Genomic DNA, 27,488 nt, shown 5'->3' with positions numbered 1-27,488 from the left:
TTCAGAGGCTATGCTTCCAACCAATATATATCATGCTGCCTCTTTATTAGGCAAAACCTTATGGAAAGAATGTAAAATTGAAAAACAAGCCAAAAAAATTCACCATGCCATACTGTTTAACTGTCTTGCTTTGTGTAAAAAATAATAATAAACTACATGTTTATAATAATATATTAAATCTGTATTTCTATAGTCAACTGGGAGGCACTGTGTTGACAGACCACTAAAGATGTTGACAGACCACTCATCAGCTCTGCCTGTCTTTCAGCAACCACTGACTAGAACTGGACAGACTCTTGAGTCTTCTCCCTTAATTTACAAGTGGGGTTATTAAAACTTAACAAGTTAAAATAACTTTTCCAAGATGAGGCAACTAGTTAGTGGCAGAGCTGAAACTAGAGCATGTTTTCATAACCCAAGTCCCATATTTTCCAAGTTTAAGTCAACAGATATTTACTGAGCAATAATGATACTGTGAGGGAATGACAAGGAGGGTGTGAGTTTACAAATAAAAGATGGTCCTTGCTTTTGAGAAGCTTATCATCTAGGAGGAAAGACGAACATGGCCACATGTAATTATAAAGCAAACCGTAATGGAACAACTTCAATAGCAGAGAAGATTCCATGTGCTGTCTCTGTATGTCTCCCTTTTATCACTCAGCACACTTGTTTGTTCAGGAAGTTCTGCCCTGCTAAATTGCTATCCTGTCTATAGTTTGCTAATTTATCCCTAGCATAGTTCCCAGTACAGAATAGGAACTCAATAAATATTTATTGAACAAAGTGAAAAAACACAAAAGCAAAGTCATGTGGAATCACAGAGGAGAGAAATGATTAATTAAATGTGAATTTGAAATGTACAGGCCAAAGCAAAGCCAATTAGGTAAAACTTTAGTAAAATGTCAAGTCTCTAAGGAGAGAAGATCATTCAGCTAGAAGAGGGCCTGTCATTTCTGTTAATCCATACCCCTGCCTTTAGGCCAGTCCACAGATAAATTACCTCTGACAAGTCAGAATCTGGCTTATTTTTAACTCAGGTTTTTTTTTTTTTAACCTTTTGATAAATTTAGAAAATATCTATTACAAATCATTTATCAGAAAATTAAGAGCATGTGAAACTTAGACCAAAGAAAGACTGACTTCAGTTCATGGTTCTATCTCAAATTTTGAGTGTGGTATCTCTTAAAAGCCAGGTAGACTGCTTCAAAGTGATGTCAGTGGTGTGTGTCAGACTATCCCACAGTCAGAGGAAGGTACATTTATATTTGTTCCAGTTTGATTCTATGCACAGTATCATTCAATATCTTGTATTTTACCTTTTTTTTTGAGATTTCAGTTTGTAACTGTTCCTTCCTTCCTTTCCTTTCTTCTTTTTGCCCTTCTTTCCTTCCCCCTCCCTCTAAATAGAGGTTAAAATAGATTGATATAATTATAAGATGTTTTATGTAAGTCAAATGGTAATCAAGGAAAAAATATGTACAAAAGATACACAGAAGAAAATGAGAAAGAAATCAAATCATGTCACGACAAAAAAAAAAAATCAATGAAACATGGAGGAAGATAGCAAAAGTAGAAAAGAGGTGTAAGAAAGCTACAGACAGAAAACAATTAACAAAATCATAAGAGTAAGTCCTTCTCTATCAATAATTACTTAAAATGTAAATGGGTTCAACTCCACAATCAAAAGACAGAGTGGCTGAATGGATTAAAAAACAAAAAAAAACAAGATTAAACTATATGCTGACTATAAGAGACTCACTTTAGATTTAAGAACATACCTAGGCTGAAAGTGAAAGGGTGGAAAAAAGATATTCTATGCAAATGATAACTGAAAGAGAGCAGGGTTGACCATACTTATATCAGACAAAAGAGACTAAATCAAAAACTGTCAAGAGAGACAAGGACAGACAGTACATAATGATAAAAGGGTCAGTTCACCAAGAAGATATAACAGTGATAAATATACATGCACCCAACATCAGAGCATCCAAATGCAGATACTTGTTGACTTATAATGGAATTAAATCTTGATAAACCCATCATTAATGTGGTGGTTCAACGTATGAAAAACAATCAATGTGATTCATCACATTAGCAGAACAAAGGATAAAATCACATGATCATCTCAACAGATGCAGAAAAGCAATGACAAATCTCAACATTCTTTTATGATAAAAACACTCAACAAACTAGGAATAGAAGGCAATGATGTTAACATAATAAAATCCATAGATGAAAGGCCTGTAGCTAACATCATACTCAATGGTGAAAAGTCAGTTTTTCTCTTAAGATCAGGAACAGGGATGCCCAAAATTGCCATTTCTATTTAGTGTTTTATTGCAAGTTCTAACTGTAGTAATTAGGCAAGAAAAACAAATAAAAGTCTTCCAAATCAGAAAGGAAAGAAGTAAAATTATGTTTGCAGATAACATGACTGCATATATAGAAAACCCTAGAGATTACACACACACACACACACACACACACAGAGAACTAATAAATTCAGCAGAGTTGCAGGATGCAAAATCAATATACAAAAATAAGTTATGCTTCTGTACCCTAACAATGAATAATTTAATAGAAAATTAAGAAAAACGATTTATTTACAATAATATTAAAAAAATAAATAAAATACTTAGGAGTAAACTTAACCTAGGGAGTGAACAACTTGTATACTGAAAACTACAAAACATTGATGAAAGAAATGAATAAAAGACATAAATTGATGTTCAAAGATGAGGAAAAACAATTTTAAGAATGTTCATACTACACAAAGCAACCTACAGATTTGGTGCCATCCCCATAAATATCCTAATGTCATTCTTTACATAAATAGAAAAAAAATCCTAAAATCCATGTGGAAACACACACAAAAAACTTTGAATAGATAAAACAATTTTGAGAAAGGAGAAGAAAGCTCACACCTGTTAGTATTAGTATGACCAATATAAATAACAACAAAAGTCAGAAAATGTTGTTTGTGAGAATGTGGGGAAAATTAGAACCCTTGTGCACTGTTGGTAGAGAGTGGGAATATAAAATGGCTCAGCTGCTGTGTAAAACGGTATGGAGGTTCCTCAAAAAATTAAAAATGAAACTACCATATGATCCAGCAACCCTAGATTTGTCCAAAAGAATTGAAATTAGGATTTTTAAGAGAGAAGTATTTGTACTTCAGTGTACCCAAAGGCATTATTCACATTAGCCAAGAGCCTAATTCTCCATTGACAGATAAATGGATAAAGAAAATGTGACATAAACATACATGGAATATCATTCAGCCACAAAAAAAGGAAATTCTGTCATTTACTATGCTATGGATGAATCTTGAGGACATTAAACTAAATGAAATAAGCCAGTCACAGAAAGACATTTATACTGTATGAGGTATCTAAAAGCAGTGAAGTTCATAAAAGCAGGAAGTAGAATGGTGGTTGCCAGGGTCTGGGAGGAGGGAAATGAAGAGTTGCTGGCCAATCGGAATAGAGCTTTAGTCATGCAAGATGGAAAATTTCATAATTTGCTGTACAACCTTGTGCTTTATAGTTAACAGGATTGTACTGTACACTTAAACATTTGTTTAAACAGTAGATCTAATATGTATTTTTAAACCAATTTTTAAAAAGAACTGAAGAAGATGCCTATTATGAATAATAGTTTAATTTTTTTTAACTGTCCAACTTGATTGATGGGGAGGAAAAGATGTCTTGCCTTTCTGCTCTCTAATTCACACTTTTTAATATCCTGTGAAATCAGTATGGCTTTTGGAATATGTCACTTTAAGAGGAATGAGGCTTTGGTAGCTGGAGTTTGGGATTCTCTCCCTACTTTATCACTGACTGGCTTCTGACTTGGAAAACCATTTCCCCTTTTGCACTATCTCGCTATAAAGGGAGAACAGCTTGAAAACACGGAGAGAAAAGCACAGCTGTCAGGAAGTGCAGCTTTTATGAATGAAGATCTTGCTAAAATAAACAGAAACTGTTTCTATTTTTCAGTGTTACAAGCTCACTTGCAAATTTCCTTTAAAAAATAAGATTAATACACTTATACAACTCAGCCACACTTAATGGTTTACGTAATGATCTTAAGAACACATTGCTATTTTGTGTGTAATTTCAAAATGCTTATCTGTTCATTTTACACCGAGATATAGAACAGAGACCTGGATACCTACGTTGGTGTAACCACCAGAAGACAATGTTATGTTCTTTCTTGCTTAATTTACCTTAATAAATACTAAACACTTTTTGTGCTTGGTTGAGAGGATGCAAATGCAAAAAAAAAGAGCCATCTCTCTTCCCTAACGACAATTACTTACATTCCATTTGAGGAGAGTGGCACAAAATAAGTAACGGTGCAATTCTTATTTTAAATGCAGTTGTCATAGGTGTTGTAATAGAGAAGCCCAGGTGCTACATGAGCATTTGATGGGAGGATAACATGATCTGTTCTGGAAGGGGTAGGGGGCAGTGTCCAGGGAATGCTTTCTTGAAAGGTGGCATTTGTGTTGAGCTTTAGAATGCAGGGAGGACTCCAGAATTTCTGGATGTGCCTTTGGGATGGCAATCTGGTAGAAAGTAAGGTCTGATGGACTTGTTTCAGAGCTGTGTTGCGTAGTAAGCCTGCTCTTTTTAGATTGCATTGTGTTTCCTTGGGTTGGCTTTCAGGAGGTTGTAACTACAAAAAGGTGAGTAGGAGTGAAATCTGTGGAGGTACGGAGAAGGGAAGCGATGGCACGAGGTGGGACTAAGTGTGAGGATTCAGACCTGTGTAGTTGGAGGGTCAAGTCAAGCAAGGGAGCGAGGCACGGGGAGACTGGTGAAGGCAGCAGAGACCAAGTCGCACAGGGCGTGGTTAAGGACCGTGCAAGCCACTTTAAAGATTGTGCTGTCTGTGAGGATTTACAGTCCCAGAAAAAGGAGACTTTATTGACGATTATCAAACCGGGTAGAACCTGATCATGTTTTCATTTTAAAAGAAGTCACTCTGGCCATTATGTGAGAATGAATTGGAGTAAGGGCAGACGCCAGAGACCAGTTAGGAAGCTGTTTCACCAGTTTTACAAAGAAATGATGGTAGTTTAGATGAGGATGGTGAGCATGGTGATTGGGAGAAATAGACAAATGGGAAAGATATTTACACAGACACTGTAGAGTATAACTGAATATGCCAGGTGGATCTGGGGAATATCATAGGAGAAGTGACATTAGTTTAATCTTGAAGGATGAGAACAAATTTCTTGCAGAACTGTAGTTCATCCCTTAGATTAAATTGTTAAAATATGTAAATTGTGAATGATTATTACCTTTTAAAATCAGTATTCCCTTCAGAATCTCTAAAAATTGTCATATAACTTGTGTTCTTATTTCTCCAATACTGCTACTGAGTATTTTAGAATATAATAAATACACATTTCTTAAAAACCATTTGACAATTTGGCCGTATCAGTTCAGATAATCTCCTCTCCACCAACATCCACCCAAGTCCAAGTGTATCAGTGAGAATTGGGGACCTTTTAAAATTTTTTTTTCTGTTTTTCTGTTAAGTCCTCTGTCCAGGTTAAATCTCTATAACAATTAGGCATGTGTCCTTCACGCTGTTAATACATATTTGCTTTTACCTAGCAAGATTTACAACTAAATTGGTTTAAGTTCTTTGGAAATAATTTTAGAGCCTAAAATACTTTAAAAATTCTTGGTTCTCTCTTATTTTGAAAGGTAATTGTGCTTAGTTCTGGCGATAGTCTAGGCTGAAGGTTGTTTGATGTAGAAGAATATTAAAATTAATATTCTTATCAATGATAACATCTCTAGTATTTACAGTCACAGGAATTCACTGCATACACTTTTCAAATTAAGAGAAATTGTATCTAACACTTTATACCACTTTATCATTATTTAACACATTACTTGTGGCTGCCAAAGGGCTTCTGCTACCCAGTCATCCTTTAGCAAGCACTCAGCCCTTCTTTCGTAATTAATATTTTCATTTCTCATGTGCATAGAGTGAAGGAAATTTTATCTGGAAAAAAAATCTGAAGAGTGTTTTTGTGCGGTTCAATTTATTTAGCAATTCAGCTTTGCTATTTCTTTTTTATTAAACAAATCAAACCAGGATTTTAGTTTTAAGCCCCTGCTTAAAAATGGGATTGTTTGAAATCATGTGTGTGAAACTTTTGAAAGTTGTAGAACACTATAGAATTTAAAGACTCTTTCATTCAATTAAAAAATTAAAAATAAAATAAAATACACAAAAAAAACCTAGTAGTTCTGTGAAAGCAGTGCTGGGTCAAAGCAAGGTCAGTAAGATACATCTCATTTAGGCGTTGCCCTGTGCACCAGCTGCCCCTGTTAAATCACAGTGATAAGTAGGACATGTACTTGGACACCACTAATTCTTGTTTTGCCAGACTTTCATGTCATCTTATGGTCATACAATTGACCAATTATGGTTGATCAAATTGAATTATCTTTAATTAGTAGGTCTGTCTCATAGTACAGTGGACTAGTTGGATGTATTTATCTCTTTAAGTGGTCTTCAGACTTGGAAAGCCAAATGTCATTTTTGAAAAGAAAAAAAATTAGGGGGTGAGAAGTCAGGAGGCTAGAATTATTTTACATGTATTAAAGGGAAAGTATAATTTCAATAGTCTTGTAATGTTTAATGGAAGTTTGCTATGGTCTTTAAGATCTTTGGAGGAAAGTAATATTAGGCAGTGTGTAATATTTAGGTTTCTACATGGAAATGACATGCTGAGGTTATTAAAACAGGAATTCTATTGTCCTTGTGATGGGAATAAATGGTTCATTCCAAAGAACTCATTGATAACAGATTTAGGTCCCTATGAAGATTTATAATATCTTTGAGTAGTGCCCAGCCCAGAAATGTTCTGTCTTGCTGCAAGCTACACACACCATTACAAAATTATAATGAACTCACACTGTTTACTCCTGCACAGATTGCTTCTTTTTTAATTTTTAAAAAATTTTATTTACTCATTTTTGTTTATTTTTTGGAGGGAAAGTAATTAGTTTTAATTAATTAATTTATTTTTTAGTGGAGGTCCTGCGGATTGAACCAAGCACACACTGTACCAGTGAGCTATTATGCTCCCCTGACAGATTGATTCTTATACTTTAGAGGCAAATGAATAAGAACAGGGCATGTATTCCCTGAAGATACCATTGAACCTTTGAGCCTTGAAATCTACCTGAAAAACTAAAGCATCTATGGTTAGATAAAGCTGGAGAGAGCCGAACTGATCACTTGCTGACATTCTCATTTTGGGGGTGACGGTATTGCCATATCATATCAAGTTCTACTGTATAGCCGTGTATCATGGTGACACCAGGTAAATGTGAAGTTCTCAAGTCCTCTATTTGACCCTGAAGTTCATTCAACCATTATCCCTTGATTCAGCATAAAAAGAGAGAGAGAGAGGAAGAGAAAGAGAAGGAAAGGGGGTGGTTTTCTGCCCCCTTTCCTACTGAGTATCACATGATGATATATTTGCCTGTTTTATTTTACTGTTTATAGATATTGATATTGATTACTTGTTTCTCTTTCAGAAAGAAATACCATTAATGCCATTGTTATATCTACCCAGCAATTGAAGTCTTCATGTTTTTGTGGCAAATGTCCTTAATATCTCAACATCAATAGTAAAGCTAACTTTTAAAAATTAATTTGTTTCTAGAGCATTACTGAATCAAATATTATTTTCAAAAAATGTTAGTCACCTCCCTCATTTCTCTACTCTTTCCTTCTATTATATATCCACCCAGCCATCTATTCATCCATCTGAAAAAAATGTATGTATCAAAGCATGCTAGGTGCTGGGAAAACAGTGTGCTAGGGGATTGGGGAAAAAATGGTCAATTTTTCACATATGGGTCATTATTATTTAGCAAAAGTGTTGTGAGTGTTTACCATGCTAGGCAAGGTACTTATATCAACCCCTTGTGCTGAATTTGGAAAAGGTCTCTTTTGCACAGATACACTAAAAGAAAAGATCCTACCCCTTCCTTTCAGGGTTTTTATATATAACAATGATTTATCCAGGGAGTCTTAGTGTTGAAATGTAGAATATGTTGTAATCATGGCTTTTGAAACAAGAACGTTGCCAACTCAGTGAGAAATGAGGTCTGCACTGCCCCAGCAGCTGGTCAGTCCACTGAGAAGATAGATCTGATGAAATCTAATGATCTGTAAATAAAGTAGTTATATCATGGGATTATATCATTTTTGTTGGGGCTGCAGAGATGGCAGCTTGTTTCCCAAACCAAATTTATTTCCTTAGGGTTATGTGATAAGGATAGGCATTTTGGCAATAGATATGGAAAGTTTCAAACAGAATAAAAATTCTAAATGCTATAGTAATTAGCCTTTCCCTTTACTGAAAATACTATGTTTAGCTTCTGCAGTCATACTAGAATTTTAAAACAATCATGTCCTCTTTGGAAGGCAATTGCTTTAAATTGGATAGATTTCACTCATTCTTCAGTGAAAGAATTTGAAAATTCTGTCTTTGGAAACCAAAGTACTGGATGGCAGAATTGGATGTGTCTTTCACTTTAAAATGCAGACTCTTCTCTGTGGTGAATATATTTGTTGTGGTAAAGTATTTGAAAGGAAATCCTCGGAATAATTTGAGGTAAGGAAAAAACACTGTTAAAATAAGCCAACCCACCAATTTTGAACTGTAAAAGTTGCCTTATTTTGAATCAGAGGGAATTAGTAATCATTCATAACATACAGAATATATGTTTGGATGATAACAGATAATCATGTTCTAAAACAAACTTCCCAGTTTTAAAGGACTCTGGTATAGTGCTGTGATCTCAGTGATTTGTCTAAATGAATCTGTTCTTCAGAGTTAATACTGATGCTCCTATTTATTTTCATCATGATTTAGTCTGTGTCTTGGCAAAAATCTCTCTAGATAAGTGATTCCTGTAAATGTTGGAAATTCTTTCTCAGATTAACTTTCCCATCATTTTACATTGCTTATGCTATATTGTTTCAGCCTAGATCCATTCTTTCTGGAAAGAAGGGTCCTGCTAGTCTGATAGAAACTCTTTCCTAAGGTCTGTATTATACGTGGGGATCAGTTAGGAGAGGGGAAAGCCAGAATGCCAAATTGCAAGGAGTATTCTTTACTGTGGGGCTCCATCCAAAAAGGGTTTGTAACACAGTGTACAGTCTTGTAGCCCAGCTGTGTGGAGCATTGATTGCTTCTGCCTAGAGCAGGGATACTGTCAAGTTGCTCTGTGAGTTGAGTCATCTATTGACAAAGAGCTACCAGCCCGCAGATAATGCTGTGCGGAGCTGCTCCCGCTGCTCCCACTGCTCCCACGATGCCCTGCTTATAGCAGCTGTCAAAGATACTGAGGGATCCACGGGAGAAAAAAGACTTTTACAACTGCCTGGAAGAAAGGGGTGTGAGGGAGGAGACATTCCTGTGCAGAGCTGACCAAAGGAAAGAGTAGGCATCAGTGCAGTATGAATGCATACCTCACCAAGCAACAGAGCTGCAGCCGGGGGTCCGATGGGATGGATGCCGGCAGGAGTGCACCCACACTGATCAGGGATGCCCACTGCGCTTGTGGCTGGCAGAGGAGCCCGCAGGGGCTCGGGTACAATTCTCAGACTATGCCCCCCACAGGACCTGGGGGCTCAGCTTCAAACAGGACCAAGCTGGTCACCTTGTGGGACAGTGTGCGGAAAAGCCCCCACAAGACGAGCACCAAGGGCAAAGGGACTTGTGGGGAGCGTTGCTCCTGCCCACATGGCTGGTTCAGCCCAGCACAGGTGAGCTTTTCCTTGTGACTTTCCCCTGAGGATCGGAAGAAACTGAGAGCAAGCTGGGTAAGGTTAGCATGGTTTGGAAACTTTGCTGGGTCCTCCTTGCTGTCTGGGTACGCCTGTTTAGTAGACGGTAGGCCAAGAAATCCTGTCATTTTCACAGGTGTTTGTGGGTGGCCTGTGAAAGTCAGGGGATGCTGTGCTCAGTTTCTTTCAGTGACTTTTCCCCAAGTTCAACTTCGCTAGTCCTCAGACGATTTTACCATCTGCGTCTTAGTCTTTTAGCAGCATTTTGACTTCTAATCACTGTTAACTTTTTCTATTCTGCCTCGCCTAGGGTTTTGTTTTGTTTTGTTTTGTTTTGAGGAAGAAAGAGAAAATGAACTTTAATCACTTTCCATCTCTTTAAAGCTAAAAGAACATTTATTTCTTCAGCTATGGAAAGCAGTGATTTGAAGTATGCTCTTCTAATTTTACTCTTATGATACTGTACACCTTTTCAGTAATGGAGAAGAAAATGTGTTTATACTAAATAATTTATTTTATAAACAAATGGAATATGATTGGAAGCAAGCTAGAGGGTGATTATACTCAGAAAAAAAAATGAAACATTTCATTTATTCATAGAAGCAATAAGGTTATTTATATTGAAAGGTGTAACTCTCATTCCCCAGGAATGCATGTCTGAAGCAGATGTGCAGCGTCCTTTAATTTGATTCCTAGCTTATCTTTGCCCAAAACTGCTAGCATTTTACCAGAAATGAAATTGGCTCATTTTTTCCTGCCTCTATCCAGAAGAGGGAAATCAACTTCCTGTAAATGCTATAAAATATCAATAAAATGCACCTGTAATCATTGTCATAAATATAGAACAATGACTGTTCTTAAACATGTACTGAAAAGAGAAAAATTGTGTTTGCAGAAAAAAATCCTTTTTTGATTTTACCATGATTTTAGCATAATTAAGAAGTAGTTACTGATCATGAGTAAAATGTTATGATCTGAGAGGTGTAAAGAACATTCCAATTTTAGTATTAGTTTTTTTTTAAATGAACTTGTAAGAATGTAATATATCACTAGCTCTTAATGATATTGTTACATATACACAGCTTCATATATGGTTTTCAATACATTAACATCATGCATCTCATCATCTCGATTTAAATTAAGAATATACTGTCATTTTAGAATTAAACTGGTTCAGGTTGAAATGGAGCCTAATGTTTGGAAACTCAAGTTATTTTTTAAAGTTAACGTAAATTCCAAACTGAATAGTCTTAACAATTGTGAAGTCTCTATATATTCTTTTAACAATTCATGTGTTTAAATGTCTTTAACCTATATCTCTGTATTGATTATGTTAAACTCTCAAGGCTCACATAGGCAAAGAAGACAAACACATTTAGCTTATGGTTTTTGCACAGATGAGAATATGCAAACTTGCTTTATTGTTATAATTCTTTTTATCCAAGGTGTAATAAACTTTTCCTACTTTCTCAAACCAAAATCTCTAATGCTACATTATAATAAACATGCTCTAAAAATCTTGGTACATTTTTCATCAACCAAGGGAAACTTTTCCCTCCCTTGGTTTTTAACAAAGTCGGCCTCCTACTCGACTTCAATTTACAGTCATTTAATGCTTTAAAGATTGAAATAGATTCTGTACTGATTAATTAAAGACCCAGTGACATATAAGAAGGCAATAAAATGAGGCAGTCACCATCTCCCATTATTCTTTTGCATATACATTTCTGTGTGTTTTCTCCCTTATTCACACGTGCTTTATTATTTTCTAAGAACAGTTATCCCCAGATAATGAAGAAACAATCCCGTATCTTTTAAGGTCTTCAGTGTGACACTCTTCTATCGCCTGACCCTTCCACCCTTTACCATCTCAGTCCTAAAAAAGTGCTATGCTAGATTGATCAGTCTCTCTTCATCCCATTCCTGTGCCCTTTCAAATATATTGTACTGAATAATTTTAATGTGTCTGTATATGCATATGTGCATAGATTTTAATATATATTTAAATATCTCTATAATACCTAGCTACTTGCATATATGAACAAATTTTCATGTATATATAACTAGACATGCATATATACATGCGTATACATATACACATATGAAAATTAGTTCTATATTATTCTTTCCTCACCTAGAAATTACTAGCTGTTCTTAGAATGTTTTATTCTCTCTATATAAAGTATATTTCCTTTATTTCTTATAGGTACTCAAAATGCTGATATATGTGTGTGTGTGTGTGTATATATATATCTGCATTCATTTACATATGCATCTATAAAATATATTTAATATTTGGAATATACAGATATGTGTATGTACTATCTACTCATGTAAACTATCACAGAAACAGGAGCATGTAAGTGTGTATGAATATTTGTCTATTAAAACTAAGTCTCTTTTGAGAATTTTTGGATACTATTTTTACCCCTTAAACTCACTAGAGATGTGTGAAATACTGTAAAATAAAGGATGGAGGCTAATGATAGTAAACGTTAGACTCCTTGATTAGGCAGAAAGAAGGAAAGTGCATGTTTCAGAGTAGCCTAGGGACCCACATGTGGTACAGAACGTGCCTGAGGTCTATTAAGTGTCTGGGAGCTGGGATCTTGCCCTTGGAGATACTTGCTGTACTACAGGGAAATCAGCAGTGTGATTTCCGGCTGCTATAATGGCCATGGTGATGACTTGAGTTCCTCCCAAGGCTCTTTGCCAGACTCTTGTTATTTGGGGTACTGTGTACTAACAGGACTTTGTCATTATGTGATTCCTCAGCAGGAATAAGAAACAGCTTCTGTCCCTTCTCAAATAAGTTTTCATTCCATTTGGGTCTGTAGAATTAATATAACCATAATAATAGGTAAGAAAATAGAAAATTATAGTGCCCAGAAATGAGTTCTGAAATGCACATCTGAGATAATAGTGTCGGCCTTGGGAGAGGGGTGGGGAAACAAGTCCATCGCTGCTTATGTGGCATTTCTCCCCAGTGCAGACTGATCTGGCGAGACAGCACAGAAAGTGAAGACTCGGAAACCAGGTTTCTGTGCGTTTGTTGTTCATTCATTCACTCTTCATTTGTTTATTCAACTCTCATTTCCTGAGTGCCTACTATGTGCCACTCTGTTAGGCCCTGTGGTTGTAACAGTAAACAACGTAGATCCCACCCCTACCATTATAGAGCTTATGGCCTACAATAGTATACAATACTTAGCAAATATATCATTATATACACAGAATTATAGCATCATAAATCAGAATTTGTGAGTGAAACAAAATCCCAGGGAGTGCTGCAAATTCCATAGTAAATGTATATTTAGTATACAAAAGGTCCCCAAAGGAGTAAGAGAAAAAGATCTTTCTTTTTTTTTCTTTTTTTTCTTTTTTTTCAGAAAAGACACTACCTATTAGGATAAAAATAGTACTTACAGGATTCTAGTGAGGAATGATTAACATAATACATGTGGCACAGTGCTTACATATAGTGGAGACTTGATAAATATTTGTGGAATGAATGAATGAATGAATAATAAATCCACAGTAGAAGCTGGCTACTGTTAACCTATTCCTTAATTCACTCTGAGAAGAGAAGAGAGGTGAATCAGTGAAGACTTCAGAGAGGTAGTGATACTTGGGCTGGATCACTGAAAAAACATGTGTTTATCAAGTAGGCAAAGAGAGATATGCTTTGGGGGCCAAAATAATAAAAGCAGAAACCCATGGCACACCTTGGAGCCTGTGGGGAACTGCTTCTAGTTTTGCCTGCCCATGGAGCGACGGGCAGAGCGCTGGTTGCAGAGCCTGGCGGGCTCTGGTAAGGACCCATTGAGGCAGCAGCACTGGGCCGATGCAGGCTCTGAGCGCTCTGCCCCCTCCATGTGGGAGGCTCCGTGGTCAAGGAACCCTTCTGGGCCTCAGTTTCTCTATTTCTAGGAAAATTGGTTTTCCCGAAAGGAAGCTCTGTATATCTTCCAAAACTAATAATCTGTGGCTCTGTCACCTGACATCCATTAATTAATGAGAAGCACTTTGGAAAAGATGTATGCTTCAGAGCTGGACAGTCCAAAGTGTGAACTTACTAGCTCTATGTGACCTCACTTGCTTAACCTCTTTAAGACTAATTTGTCCCCTCTGTAAAACGTAAATGATAAAATCATGTTGCAGAAAAGTGTAATAAGAATTAAAAACACTCTATATACCCAGCTTGGCACTTAGAAGGCAGGAATTGTTCAATTAATAAAAATGGTGTTTATGATAACTAGTGATAACCAAATTATGTTTTTTAACCTGAAGAACTTGTTATCTATCAAATTTAATGATCAGTATTGTGGTCCTTCATTAGCATTTCTAGTTTGTCCACTGACTTTTCTGAGGTCTTACGTATAACGATGAAGGTTAGGCAAGGCAACTGTCCGGAAACACTTGGCACAGTCCCACATGGTGATGGGGTGACACTCTGTCCTTCAGGTTTCTCAGAGATTTACAGTGGTGCACACTAAGGGAAAAGTCATGTAAAATAGAATTGTATTGATGAACTAGCATTTCCATAAGCTTGTATTCAGAGGTGGGTAAGGTTAGATTTTTTTCAGGAACGTACTGCTAGAACAACTGCATTTGAAGTATTTAGCCAAACCCAGTAAATCTTCCCTAACCGTCCCTTTACAGCTCCTCCAGAAATAGCATTTACAGCAACTTGAGTGCAGAGGACTCTTTCATCCAAAAAGTAGGGTTGCCCTAGGCTGAAATCTCCGGCTCAGCTTCTGCCCAGTCAGAAGGATCTGACAGTTTGTTTTAACTCTGTGGCTGCTTCTACTGATTCCTTCTATAGAGAGTCCCTTACTAGTCTCTGGAAAACACCAGCCACCTCCAGGCAGGGGAAACATAGAAGAATGAGAGGTATCATAGAAGGAATTAAAGTTCTGAACCTTCCTTAGGCAGATCTGAAGTCAGTCGGTCAGCACTCCCGGTACCCCTGCTTCTGGCCGTTGACATCAGTGGACATTCTTTCCATGGCAGGAGAGGAGAGACAAAGGACAGAGGTGGAAAAGAAAAATGCAAAGATAACGGTATTTATTGAATACTCACAATACCCACAATGTGTGAAGCACTGTGCTTAGGTCTTGACATTAATCATCTCTTTGAATTCTTCCAACAACAAAAAGAATGATACTGTAATTCCCATTTTTCAGATGTGGAAATTGAGGCTAAGTGTAACTGGCTCATGAGGGCACAGCTGAGAAGGGCAGAACTAGTTTTAAACATTGTCATATCTGACTCCCCTAACCTTTCCACCATGTATTACAGAAAGGCCTCTTTGAGGTACACTGGAAGGTAGAATGCTCTCAGAGACCTCTTTAATTTTTGAATTCAGCAGGAACTTACCTTAAGGAATTGGAGTGTTTTACGTGTTTGGGAGGACTGACACTTCATAGCAGAATCTCAAATTTCCCCATTCTACTTCATTTTCTGGTCTCAGGAACCCTGAGTTGGTTGAGCCCTTAAGGAGTATTTTGCTCTCCAATGAAGGTTAAGAACTATGCAGATATGAAGCAGTGGAATAGATTCCCATAGCACTGATACCAGAATAAGATACTTGATCTTGGAAAGACCTCATAATCGGTGGTTATTTGTAAATTGGATTTAACCTTGTAACACTTATGGTAAAGAATTGGGAACCATGCATTGTAAAATTAATCTAAATACAAAATGAAAGTACATAGATTGTCTGAAGTCTAAGAGCATCATCTTATACTGCTGAATGCATGTGAATCCCATCTATATAGTCTACCTAATAACTATGTATCTTTCTTGCCAGGAATCAAGTATCTCCCTTTCATACCAGCATCTCCATTGTCTATCCTGTTCCTTTCTTTGATATTGTTTGATCTGTTACAAATGTAGCATCACCTGATTTTATTTTCCATTCTCTGCTTTCATTCCTTTAATTTCCCAAAGGCGTATATATTTTTTATAATTATGTCAGAGCTGGATGGGAATTTAGAGGTCCTTCTCCAAAGGAGAACTTGAAGCCTAGAAAAGTTAAAAGATTTGCTCAAGGTCATTCAGTTTGTGGCAGAATCAGCCAATGTCTTTGAACTCAGAATTCTTTTTACCGTTTCAAGCTGCCCTCCCTCTCTTAGCCCTTATGTGCTCATCGTCAAAATGTAATTATTGATGGAAAATTGTTAAGCATGCAATTTGTTGATAATGTGGTGTTGGGCAGTATACAAAAAGTTACATAAACCTCATCTCTAGTTTCTCATAATTCAGACCAACAGTCCCGATGGAGAAAAGGGGAGAGACAAACCATTAGAAATCATTTTAGGAATGCATGGAGGTACTTACGTATTGGTAATGATTAGGAGGAGAGGACTAGGGATGCTAAATGCATTGTTATGTGCAGAGCAGTCCTGCACAATAAAGAATGACCATGTACTGCATAATTTTTAATATTCCACTTTATATTGATGAATTTTTTAAATTTATGATGTTCAAAGCCTAAAATATTCAGTTTTGTAAACAAATAACAGAGTATTTTCTGCAAGGATTTAATAATTATTTACTATTCTAGGAATGTAATTCCTATGTAAATCAAGGGATTGTTTACTTTGTTCTGTCAGGAATTTTACCAGGAGTTGATTCCCATTTTGGAAAATGCCTATTTTGAGCAATATTGCTGCTGCTGGTATTCATGTCATCAATATACCTCTCTTACATCAGTTTATATTTGTAAATGTGATGTGCAGATATGTAATTGAAGAGACTTGAGCATCTTTTTAATGGACGTAGAGCCAAAGATTTTAAATTGGGAGAAACACATGAAACACAAATATTTCACCAAATTTCAATAATAAGCTTGTTTTAAAATATTTTATTTGATTGCCAGACCATATATTAATTTTTAAATATGTTATCACACAATAAGAAATCTATTTTGTGAAATTATTTAGTGTTTGCTGTTCAGTATTACTCTAATACTGTTTCAAAGGTCATCTGCACTGAATTTCCCTATAAGCTCTTAGGTGGCTGGGATTTATTAATATCTATTTCCTGTTCACATATTTTATCAAAGGGCAGAGTTCCAAGATCTTTTGAAGTACTAGAAATCAAGTGTATATCTTTACATGAGGGGAAATTCCAAGTAGGGATAGAAAAATGATAGATAGATGAATAGATAAATGGATAGGATGGATGGATGGATAGATAGCTAGATAAACTTCCTCACTGGCCTTCCAGGGAAAACAGGGAATAAAACGGAATTATTTTGACACTAAAGTTATAAATAAGAGCCAGTTTGTTTACAGAAATATGACCTTTTTACTCTCTCCACTTTATTAGCAATCTTACTAGATTATCTATATTTCAACTCAAGTATTTCTTTTGCTCTCTTATTATATACAAATGATCCATTATTACTTGTTCCAACACTAATTTTCAGTCTAGGATCCATCATATGTCTGCTCTTTCACTTTTCCTGTGCTTATAGGATCTGGTATTTCATCTCTTTGTTCCATTTAGATCTAAATTTATCCATTAGAAGTATATGTAAGCCTTTGACTCCTTTATTATATCGTCTGGTACAGTTGAGCTCACATATTGCCATATTGAAAACATTATTTTAATATAAATTACTTCCTTTGTATTTCTTCTTTTACTTCTGTTAAGGCATTATTTAAAAAAGATGTGTGTAGGCAGTTGTATTATCCATGAATTTTATTTCAGATAGAGAAAGGAGGGTATTATAAAACATCATAAAACGGAAAGGCTGGGTGTGGTAGAATTGAGAATGCTGGTTTAGATGTTTGAAATTGTTATGTGTATTGTTATTTGTATGTATTTAGCTTGCCTTTCAATTAGACCAGGAGTCAGCAAAGTATAGCCTACAGGTCATACCCAACTTGCTACCTGTTTTTACATATCCCATGAGCTAAGAAGTTTTAAAAAATATTTTTTAATACTTGAAGCAAATAAAGAGAATAAAATTTCATATAATTTTCTGAAAAATTATATGAAATCCGAATTATACTGTCTGTAAGTGAAGCGTTCTTGGAGCACAGCCACACCCATTTGTTTACATGTTGTCTGTGGCTACTTTGGTGCTACAATTGTGAAGTTAAGTAGTTGCAATACAGACTGTAGGCCCAGAAAGCTCTAAATTATTTACTGTCTGGCTCTTTATGAAAAAGTTTACCATTGCGCTAGACTCTCAGCTTTCTATTTCCTTCTCATGGAATATCCCAGTCTCCCTAACAAGGCCTGTTATTTAAAGGTCTGATTTAAGCACCTCCTCGTTAATCCTTTCTAGTCAATCTTAGCTCACAAAACTTCTACTTAACATGGTGTCCTGCACAATTAGCATTGTGCTTGCATTGTGGTTAGTTGTTTCCATCTCAGTCTCCTGATTAGAGAGTAGAAATTTCCTCATATGCCTAACTCACAGTAGTTAGCAGTCCAATCACCTCTTTGTGACAATTTTTGTAATATCACTGTTACGTTATGTGTTTGGATCCAGACTTAGCTGCCTTGTTGGCTGCGGAGAGGAGAGACTATTTCTTCTATACCTTTATGTCTAGCTGGTCACCATGCACAATTTACCCGTCACACTGTGTGACAGTTATGAATACTTATCTATCTGTTCCACTAAGCTGAATTCAATTAGAGCACAATCTGTTTATTCACCCTTGTTTCCCCAGTAACCCAGCATGTAGCAATAGATCAACCAAGTGCTGTTGATTTCTGAGTGAATATTAGCACAGGGCCTTGTATCTAGAGGTACTTAATAAATTTTGAATTTTATTATTATTATTACTCATTATGCAAGTGCCTTAAGATCAAGAGTGAAATCTTCTATCCTTAAAGTAGCTCTATTCAAAAACAGACTGTAACAAAAAAGTTGTTAGCAATGATTTACCATTTTACTTATTTTTCTTGTTTTTAGTTTAACTCAGATTCTTATTCTTTTTGGTGGTGCTGTTAAAATATGGGAATTGCTGTTCAGAAATTATGTCCTGCATTCAAGTGGGTCATGCTGTTCAATGATGAAAAGTACTGTCCTATACCTTGAAAGGAAAATCAGAAAAAGAAATTCTGATTCTGCACCGTTTCTTTGTCTAATTTAGGAGTCACTTGTTCTCAAGAAGGTTGAAATAATGTGAAATATTATTTTATAATTAGTTTCCACACAATCTCTTGTAGACTATATGACCTTTTTTCTTCATCATTTTCATCATTAAATGTAAGTGCTCAGAGTACAGTGGTTGGCAGTGCTGCATTAAAAATCCGTAATTGAAAACATTTGCACATAAGGCCGTGCTATTTAGTTAGCAGTCAACATTGTTATAGTTCTGTAATAAGTACTTTAAAAATGAACTAAATATAAAATTACACGAATAATTCTTAGATTATATTTTACAATGATTAGCAAATGTATCTGCCTCTGTCAGACTGCGAAGACAGTCTTAGAAAATACTTTTTGAGCCTTTCTTTTACTGATCATTTCTCTGATCTATTTTATTTGTTCTCCATCAAGTACATTATTGCACTAAATTGCAATGTTTTAGTTTTTTTTAAAGGCGTTATGTTTTTAGACCACATGTAGGTTTACAGCAAAATTAAGGGGAAGATACCTACAATATGTATTTTTTAAATTTCTGTTTTCAACTCCAAATTTTTAAAAATTAAAACCTAAGTAGATAATCATAAATCCTCTTAAAGGTGAGCATTTATACTACTTTAAAAAATAATTTTATTATAGGTTTTTATGTAGAAATAATACAAATTTGTTAAAAATATTAACAATCTAAGGATCTGTTTGAAAAATATTAAAATTTTGTAATTCCACATAGAAGTAACCACAGTTAATATTATGTTACCTTTTCAGGTTTTTTTCATTGTCTCCGCATATGTACCTTCAGAAAAAAATATATATAATATTTTGTATTAGCATGAGCTCACAGATATACCTAAAGTATTAGTTATATGTGTCTGTTAGGAAGTTAAGAATATAAAAGTGTAATGCTTTTTAAAATTAACATCATTATGAACATTTTTCTAAGTTAGTAAAATATTTTTCTTTTGGCATAATTTTTAATGATTGCCAAATATTGTTTCTATCAAAAGTCATATCATTGAACATTATGTTATTATTACTATTATTATTATTATTATTAATTAAGCAGTGCTGAAGTAAGCATTGTTGTACATAAACCTTTGATCACTTTTCTCATGAGGATATGATTTCAGAAAAGGAGTCATGGAGTCAAAGGTGTAAACTTTTTTTTAGGCTTATACCATTTATCTAGTCATTCAGTTGATTTTTATTCAAGAGTTAATTATTGAACAGTTCCCACAAGCCAAAACACTGCCTCAATCAATGAGGACATAATGGAAAACAAAAGAGATTGATTCTTGCCCCATGGAACGTAAGAGTTAATTGCCAAATTGCTCCTGAAAGGACTTGACAAATGTATAGTCCTCCCATTCCAGGAGTGTGTGAACAAGTCTTTCCTCCTATACTCTTGATGGTTTCATCTTTATAAAAAATGTTATAAATTTGATAAGCTAAAAATTGCATGCTGTGGCTGTTTTGTTTTTATTTTTAATGAAAATGAATACTTTTCATGTGATTGCAGCCAATTGTAGTATCATTATGGCATCTTGTAGCATAATAATAATACCCCATTGGTAATCTAGTACCTGCTTAATTTGTTGGCTGAATGGATGATAAGAAAGTTCGATGAGTGGATGGATGGATGGATGAAGGGAAGGAAAGATACACAAATAAGTGAGTAGTTACTGTTTAAAAGTTCTGGTAAGAGAAATTTCCACCTACCCTAAATATAGCAGAGTAGTTCTTAACCATCTTCGTGAGTGATCTACACCCCTATTTCTCCTGTCACTGTATTCCTTTTCCTTGTGTCTGTTCTCTGGAAGGAAAAGACCTGAATGCTCTTTTTTTCACACTGGTATAGGTGAGCAAGACTGAATTGAGTGACAGATAAAAAGGTAATTAGTACGACAGACAGAAGTAGACAGGCCATGTGACTGTGTCAGTAGGGAATTTGCTGAGGGTGCAGTATGGGCACTAAATTGACAGGAAGGGATCTTGAAGAGGAAAAGTGATCTAACTGATCAGTTGCGTAAGGGACATTGTCTGGAAATTTCCTTCCTATTATATAGTATGTTTATACTGGATAAGAATTTTATGAAATTTGTATGGAGACATACTCAAGGATGAGTTGGGTCCACATGTCTTAAAATGCAGGCAGTCTGCCCCTGAAAGTCAAAACCATAATATCTTAGAATGATTATATGAAATTTTATCCCTTAAAACCACACCATCATTACATTGCTGATGCCAGTATTTAGAACTGAACTTCCATATGCAAAAACTCCATGGACTTCTCTTATCAAAATTAGCTGCCCTCTAGCTGTTCTTAAAAAAAATTTAAAAATGAAGCCAACCTATCAGTAATGTGAGGGCAACTGTTTTCTAGTTCAAGAGAGAAGGTCATTTTCAAAGGACTAAACGGAAAGGTGACAGAATAATAGGTTGCGGGTTTTAAGCAGATTAAGGACAGAAACTCTGAGTTTACGGAAGAGCCCAGCATAATTGGGAGTTCTTTGTAGGCTTGTAATTCTTATTTTCCCAATTAATTGATTCAAAGACAAATGGGCAACAATTGTCATTATGATCCTCACCCCTTTTTGTGCAGTTTATTCAGAACCTTAAGCCCATTTTGCATTTCTCTTCCTCTTTTCTATCCTGCAGTGCTCTCAGATCTGTTTTGCAGTTCACTCAATTTGTTACCCTAAAAGGTAAAGACCCAGGTTCTTGTCATACCCAGAAGATAAGTTTATAGTCAGGGGACCGTGCGTTGTATAGCGAAAGATTTTAAAAGATTTATTTCAAAAAGGAAAAGTACACCTCCAAGAACAGGAGGTGGGCTGAGCCCGGGGAGGAGATGTGGTGGTTTTTGTCTTCCCCTTCTCTTAGACCTTTACTTAGAGTTGGTCTCTTGATTGATTGATCTCTTGTCTCTGGAATGCTTAGTCATGTTTGGTTCCTTTGCACATGTCCTTCCCCATGATGTATACAGAAAAACCCATGGAGGGGTTGGGGCTAAATGTTAATTAAGATATAATATGCATTGGGTCATGTCCAGCTAAGTCCTTTCCGCTACCACACAGTCATGGCTGTGGGATTCTAATCAGTTTCTTGCTGGCACTCATTTAGAAGAAGTAAAGTCCCTTGATGCTGGAGGTGGGATAACACCATCTTCTGGATGATCCTCCCTCTCCTCCACCTATCTGCCCGGTGCCCCCACTTACCTAACTACCTAACAAGTTTACCATGCCAGGAAAGCAGGAAGTCATCTTTCTATACGCAGGGCCTGCACTAATTAATCGATGACAAATTGAGATAGAACTATATCTTACTGTGTCTCAAATATTTTCCCTTTTTACATTCTTATTCTCAGTGCTTGAGTACGGACATGCATTATCATTCAGACAAGCTATTTGCAAGAGCCAGTGGCCTCCCAGATGCCTTCCATCCATTCTGTTTTTGTTGCCAAATTTATTTTAACACTCCGTTCTATTTGTATCACTCACTGATTTAAATAATTTAACAACTTCAAATCATTTAAAATAGTGCTTCATTTTAAATGTACTCTGACTTCTGGAGGAGGCTAGTTTGTCTGGAAATGTTAATGGATGGTCTATGTTGAATTAAACATGTTAAGCAGTTTATTTTTATTATAGGATTTTTTTTAAAGCCCCTGGGTTTTTATATCCCCCAAGGGCAGGTAGAGAGTGTAGAGCATTTCTTAAATGTAGGTGATGACAAAATCCCTTTTTCATGGATACATACTTACCAGTATTTCATGAAGCACAGTTTGCCAAACACTAGTTCACAAAATATAACTTGTTTCCCCAGCAAAGCATTCAAAGTTGTCTTTGACTTGGCCCCGGCTTGCATTTCGAACCCATCTGCAGCCACTCCATTGTATTCTGATCACAGCCAATCATTCATTGTTTCCTGATTCCCTGAAGCCATGATGCTGTCTCTTGCCAGATCCTTTCTCATGCTTCTCTCTCTCTGTAATGACCCTTCTGTTTTTGTGTTTGATAAAATTTCATTCATCATTCAAGGATCATCACAAACGTTATCTTATTTATGCTTTCCTTTCTCTGTGCCCACAGAATGTTGCCCATCCACCTACTTTTGACTTAGCATTGTGATTGCTTACATGTCTGTTTCGTCTACCATACTGAAAGCTTTGAAAGAAGACAAACCATGCCTTAGTTATTTCTGTATCTTTAGTGCTAAGTAGGGCCTGACATTTTTTTAATGATTAAAGGAATGATATCTTTAAAAATTGGTAAGGAGGGAATAGTGTTGTGTTAGGCAAGGCTTGCTAAAGATAATACTGTGATCAGGCCCCTGGATCCCATTTTTGTCTCTCTTAAAGCCGAGATGACCGTTCTGATAAGTATCCAGAGGGAACTGGGACCAAGAAACGGACAGATTGGCTAAAATATACATGCCATCAAAATATGAAAAAATTATTTTATAATTGTCAGATGAATTAAAACACCCATGTTCACAAAATTCATCTGTTCATTCATTTGCAAAGACTTATTAATCATGTATTGATGACAATACCTACTCCAGAAACTTGAAAATATAGCAGTATATATAATAGGTAAGACTTGGAGCTTATACTGAGAAGTACATATAGTTAACAAGTAAAGCAAACAAAAAACAAGTAAATAAGACTACCTCGGATAGTAACCTACTATTAAAAAATAAAGTAGGGCACTGTGATATGAAGGATAGGTTAGTGGAAGTGGGACTTATTTGAATAAGACAGTAAAGTAACAGGAAGCCTTAATAAAGAGGAGACACTTGAGTTGGTCTTTAAAAGATGAAAGGTGAAAAGGGGACAAGCGTATGACAGTCTTCAGGTGATGTCACAAATAAAATAATAGCATGTTCAAGGGCCCTAAGGTAGGAACAAGTTTGATATATTCCTTCAACAAAAGAAGGCTAGCGTGGGAAAGAGAGTATGGAGAAGGAAACAGGAATGGAGGTTGGAGAGTCAAGTAAAGCCAGGTCTAGACTTTGGAGATTATGGGAGTGAGTCTGAATTTTATTCAAAGTTCAACAAAAAGTCATTGAATTGTTTTAAATGAGGACGTGACATGATCTCATGTACATAGTGAAATGAGCTATGGAGAAGTAATAATGGAAGGATGCTCAACAGCAGTACTTCCAAAGGAGAGGTAATGATGACTGGACTCAGCAGCATTGGTGATGGAGGTCCACTGTAGGAGTTCAGGATATATTTGGGATGTAGAGCAAAAAAAATGGATTAAATAGTATGGGTTTCTTTGAGGCAGAATATGACAAAATGAGACAGCTAAGAAAAATAAGGTGTCAAGGGTAACTTTCAGATATTGGACTTCTTTCCTTGGGGTCATACCATCTTCAAAATTTGTTAATTATTTCAACTTTAATGGTCAGACTCCTTCCCACCTAGTAAGGTCATAGACTGATGGACAGTGCTTGCCTCTCTGACTTTCCTTTTTGTTTGCTTTCTTTCTTGACCCCAAACCTTTTCCCAAACTCCTGGCTGATAGTTTTTCTTTAGAGAAGATAATATAGCTATCAGTCCTGCTGGCCTGGGTGTTCTTTCATTTCTTTAAGGTTACCTTGCATGGCTGAGTTTCGATCTTATTAGGGTGATCATAAGTTACTTTGTTTAACTTGGAAATTGAAAGAGTATCTTAATAAAATCCCCAGCTATTGACGACAAGACAATAGATCATGGCCCACCAAATATCGTTTTTGACCCTCTTCTTCCTCTTCAGCTCTGGCCTTGACCCTTCTAATTCTTTCATGAAAAAGATATTTGGAATATCTCATTTAATATATTGGATGATGAATGTCATTTATCTAGGAATCACTAGATAAAGAGAGTTTGGATGGAAAGCCAAGAAGGAAATAAAGTAATCATTTGACTAATGAAAAGTACTTTACTTTTTTTTAAAGCGCATATGGTTGAAGCATATGGTCTCCCTACTCCCTTTTATTTCTTACTTTTCAATTGAACTATGAAGTCATGAGTCCATCTATGGAACACCATTTATTGGATTTATTAGAAATTGCCCCAGATATGAAGGAGAGATGATATAGGAAATTGAGACCATTTAAAGTAGAATCCTGTCTCAGTTTCTTACGATGAAGCTTCAGGTAACACAAGCATGTGTCCATTGTTCATTCTTGAACCTTTTATTTTCAGAGTTTATGCTAGTTATTCTACTGATTAAATTCCAAGAGGGTTTTGGAAATCATTTTTCTAAGAGTTATTCTTTCTTTAAGCTTTAGTTTAATTTTAAGACAGTGATGAGTGAGTTGTATTTTTGGGAATAAACTTTAACCACTGGGAACAGATATTTCCTTCATACATTCCAGACCAATTGACTAAACTGATGGAGAAATTGATAAATCACATTCTCTGGTATCTGAAAATGCCCTCCTATCATGAGACACTGGTAGCAGTCATGGCAGCAGCTTGGCATAATGTCCATTACCCCATCACTAAAACTACTGTATTGTGGACGCATTATTACGCTGGCCTTGACAGAGTGCATGAATAGTCTCTAAAGCAGTTCCTTTCCTCTGATCAGTCTGTAACTGTACATTGTAAGGGCCACAGTTTAATTCATACCTCAGCAGAAATCACATAGTGATGGTCTGTTAAGTGATCTGTCTCTTTCAGTTTGGACTTACGCCTGAATTCCGTTACTTGGAGGAGGGTGAGTAAGTGTGCTGCAGTGGAAAAATACAGAACTGGAAATCAGGAAACCCAGGTTCCAGTAGCTCGGCTACTCTGGATTCTTTGAATCACCCTAGCCAAGTCTCAGGATCCTAGGGTCTCCCTACCAACTGGAGGAAGTTAGAATAGATAACAAACATGGTTACTACATTTGACTGTGTCAGTTCAGATTGACTCATGATGGTCGTATTGACCATGGTGCTAAGAAAGATGGTGAGGCTACATCAGGTCCGCTCAGGCAAGAATGAAGTGAAAAGTAGCACAGTCAGCCGTGAATTAGAAAGAAAAAAGCAGCAGCCTAGATCTCTAGTTTCTCATAATCCTGGCATTCAGTGTTGCCATATGTTTCATGTGAATGGCATAATTATAATAAATTATGATAATGGCTACCATTTGTGAGGCATTTCTTATATACCATTATCTTCATTTAATTTAACCTTCAAAATAATGCAAGAGGGAAGGTCATCCCATCCATATTTTATAGATGAACAAATGGACTTTTAGAAGCAAAGTAACTTGCCCTAGTTCATACCTCTAATGAGGACCAGATTTATGGTTGGAACTTGTCTGACCCCAAAGGGCCACTCCTTTCATTGTGTTCTATTAATTTACAAGGAAGCCTGCATTTGTTGATGTTGACTTGATTTATGAGAGGCTGATAAGCATTAGGTTGTCATAAAATTAAACTTACTTTGATCACTACACAGCTCAAAAAAGAATGATTATGGATTTCTACAAATGTACTAGGTTTGAGAATGAAGTAGGAACAATATAGTTTTTTAAAAAATAATTTACTTACAGATTTATGGAAGTTCTGTTTAATTATTTTTTAGCTTCTTAAGGCTTCATAATTTGGTAATGAAGATAAAGGTGTCAAATTCTGGAATGAGGAAAACTTTTTAGCCTCCTTTTGAAATTTGGAAGGCAGTTGAAGACGATTGAAGGATAACCCTCATGCCCAAGCTCAGGGTCCAGTGTGCTTGCTGTGGTTGTTCTGTACAAGGGATGGATCTGTCACTTACCCAACACAGTAGATGACATCTAGTAAGGCCTTAACAAATAACTGCTGAATAAAGGAATATGGCATCGCATTCCTAAGTTTCATCTCTTACATCTGCAATGGAGAACAAGAGATATTCTCCAAAAAGCAAGTTCAAATTACCTTTTTTTTTTTTTTACTTGTGCAGAATAACTTTAAGATGTAAACACATACTATTCAGTAAATTAAAAATGGAGTGCTTGTTTAGCAAGGTGAACCTGGACCAGAGTTAGGCAGGTAGCTGTGATTTTCAGTCCTGCTCTCTGTCCGCTAGAATTTGCCTCCTATCTGGTTACAGGGTTAAGTCATTAGATGAATCATGTCATGTGTTATCTTTCCTGACCCCTTATGTCCTAGTGTGTTATTTAGGTGCTATTATGTGCATATTCTTTTTCTGGTGATGCTGATGGTGGTGCAGGGAGGAGGGAGGGAGAAGGTGGTATTAGACTGGAGGTCTGGATCCTTCTTTTTTTTTCTGCAGAGCATCTAGCTGTTACATGATTGGTAAATTTTGGCTTGTCTTTTAGACAATGTTTTTTAAATTAGGTGTGATTATTTCTGATGAGTTCTAGATTGTTCAGACAATCATCTCTCCATTTCAGCAACAGCTGAGCTTAAGCGTGTCCCTCTTGTGGGAACTCTCATTATGTGCAGCTTCCCCCACCTTCCCCTGAGCCTTTATGATATTTTAAAATTGTGATTTCAAAGTAAGGTATGTTGGTCTTCTGTCTTATATTTCTTGAATTCTGAGGGAATTTAGAAATCAATAGTGAATC

At 36.1% G+C, this 27,488-nt stretch overlaps 1 protein-coding gene across 18 annotated transcripts in view; it reads left to right on the top strand.

Annotated features, from left to right (window-relative positions):
- The window catches only part of DLG2 (discs large MAGUK scaffold protein 2), a 1,729,700-nt gene that overhangs the window by 1,011,566 nt on the left and 690,646 nt on the right, over window positions 1–27,488 (top strand). For 2 of the 18 annotated variants that reach the window (XM_064492760.1, XM_064492759.1), the window contains exon 1: window positions 8,987–9,813. The exons of 13 other annotated variants lie outside the window; for them this stretch is intronic. In XM_064492760.1, coding sequence (XP_064348830.1) covers window positions 9,505–9,813 — 309 coding nt within the window. In that variant the 5' untranslated portion in view covers window positions 8,987–9,504. Of the gene's footprint in view, window positions 1–8,982; window positions 9,814–27,488 lie in introns of those variants that run through there. 3 more of the 18 variants (XM_064492758.1, XM_010990252.3, XM_064492762.1) reach the window with 2 other exon arrangements.

The sequence above is a fragment of the Camelus dromedarius genome, chromosome 12 (genome assembly GCF_036321535.1).
Source record: "Camelus dromedarius isolate mCamDro1 chromosome 12, mCamDro1.pat, whole genome shotgun sequence".
In the NCBI taxonomy this organism is placed as follows: domain Eukaryota; kingdom Metazoa; phylum Chordata; class Mammalia; order Artiodactyla; family Camelidae; genus Camelus; species Camelus dromedarius.
Note: the sequence above shows the minus strand (reverse complement) of the source record. Positions and strands in the feature narration are given on the sequence as shown.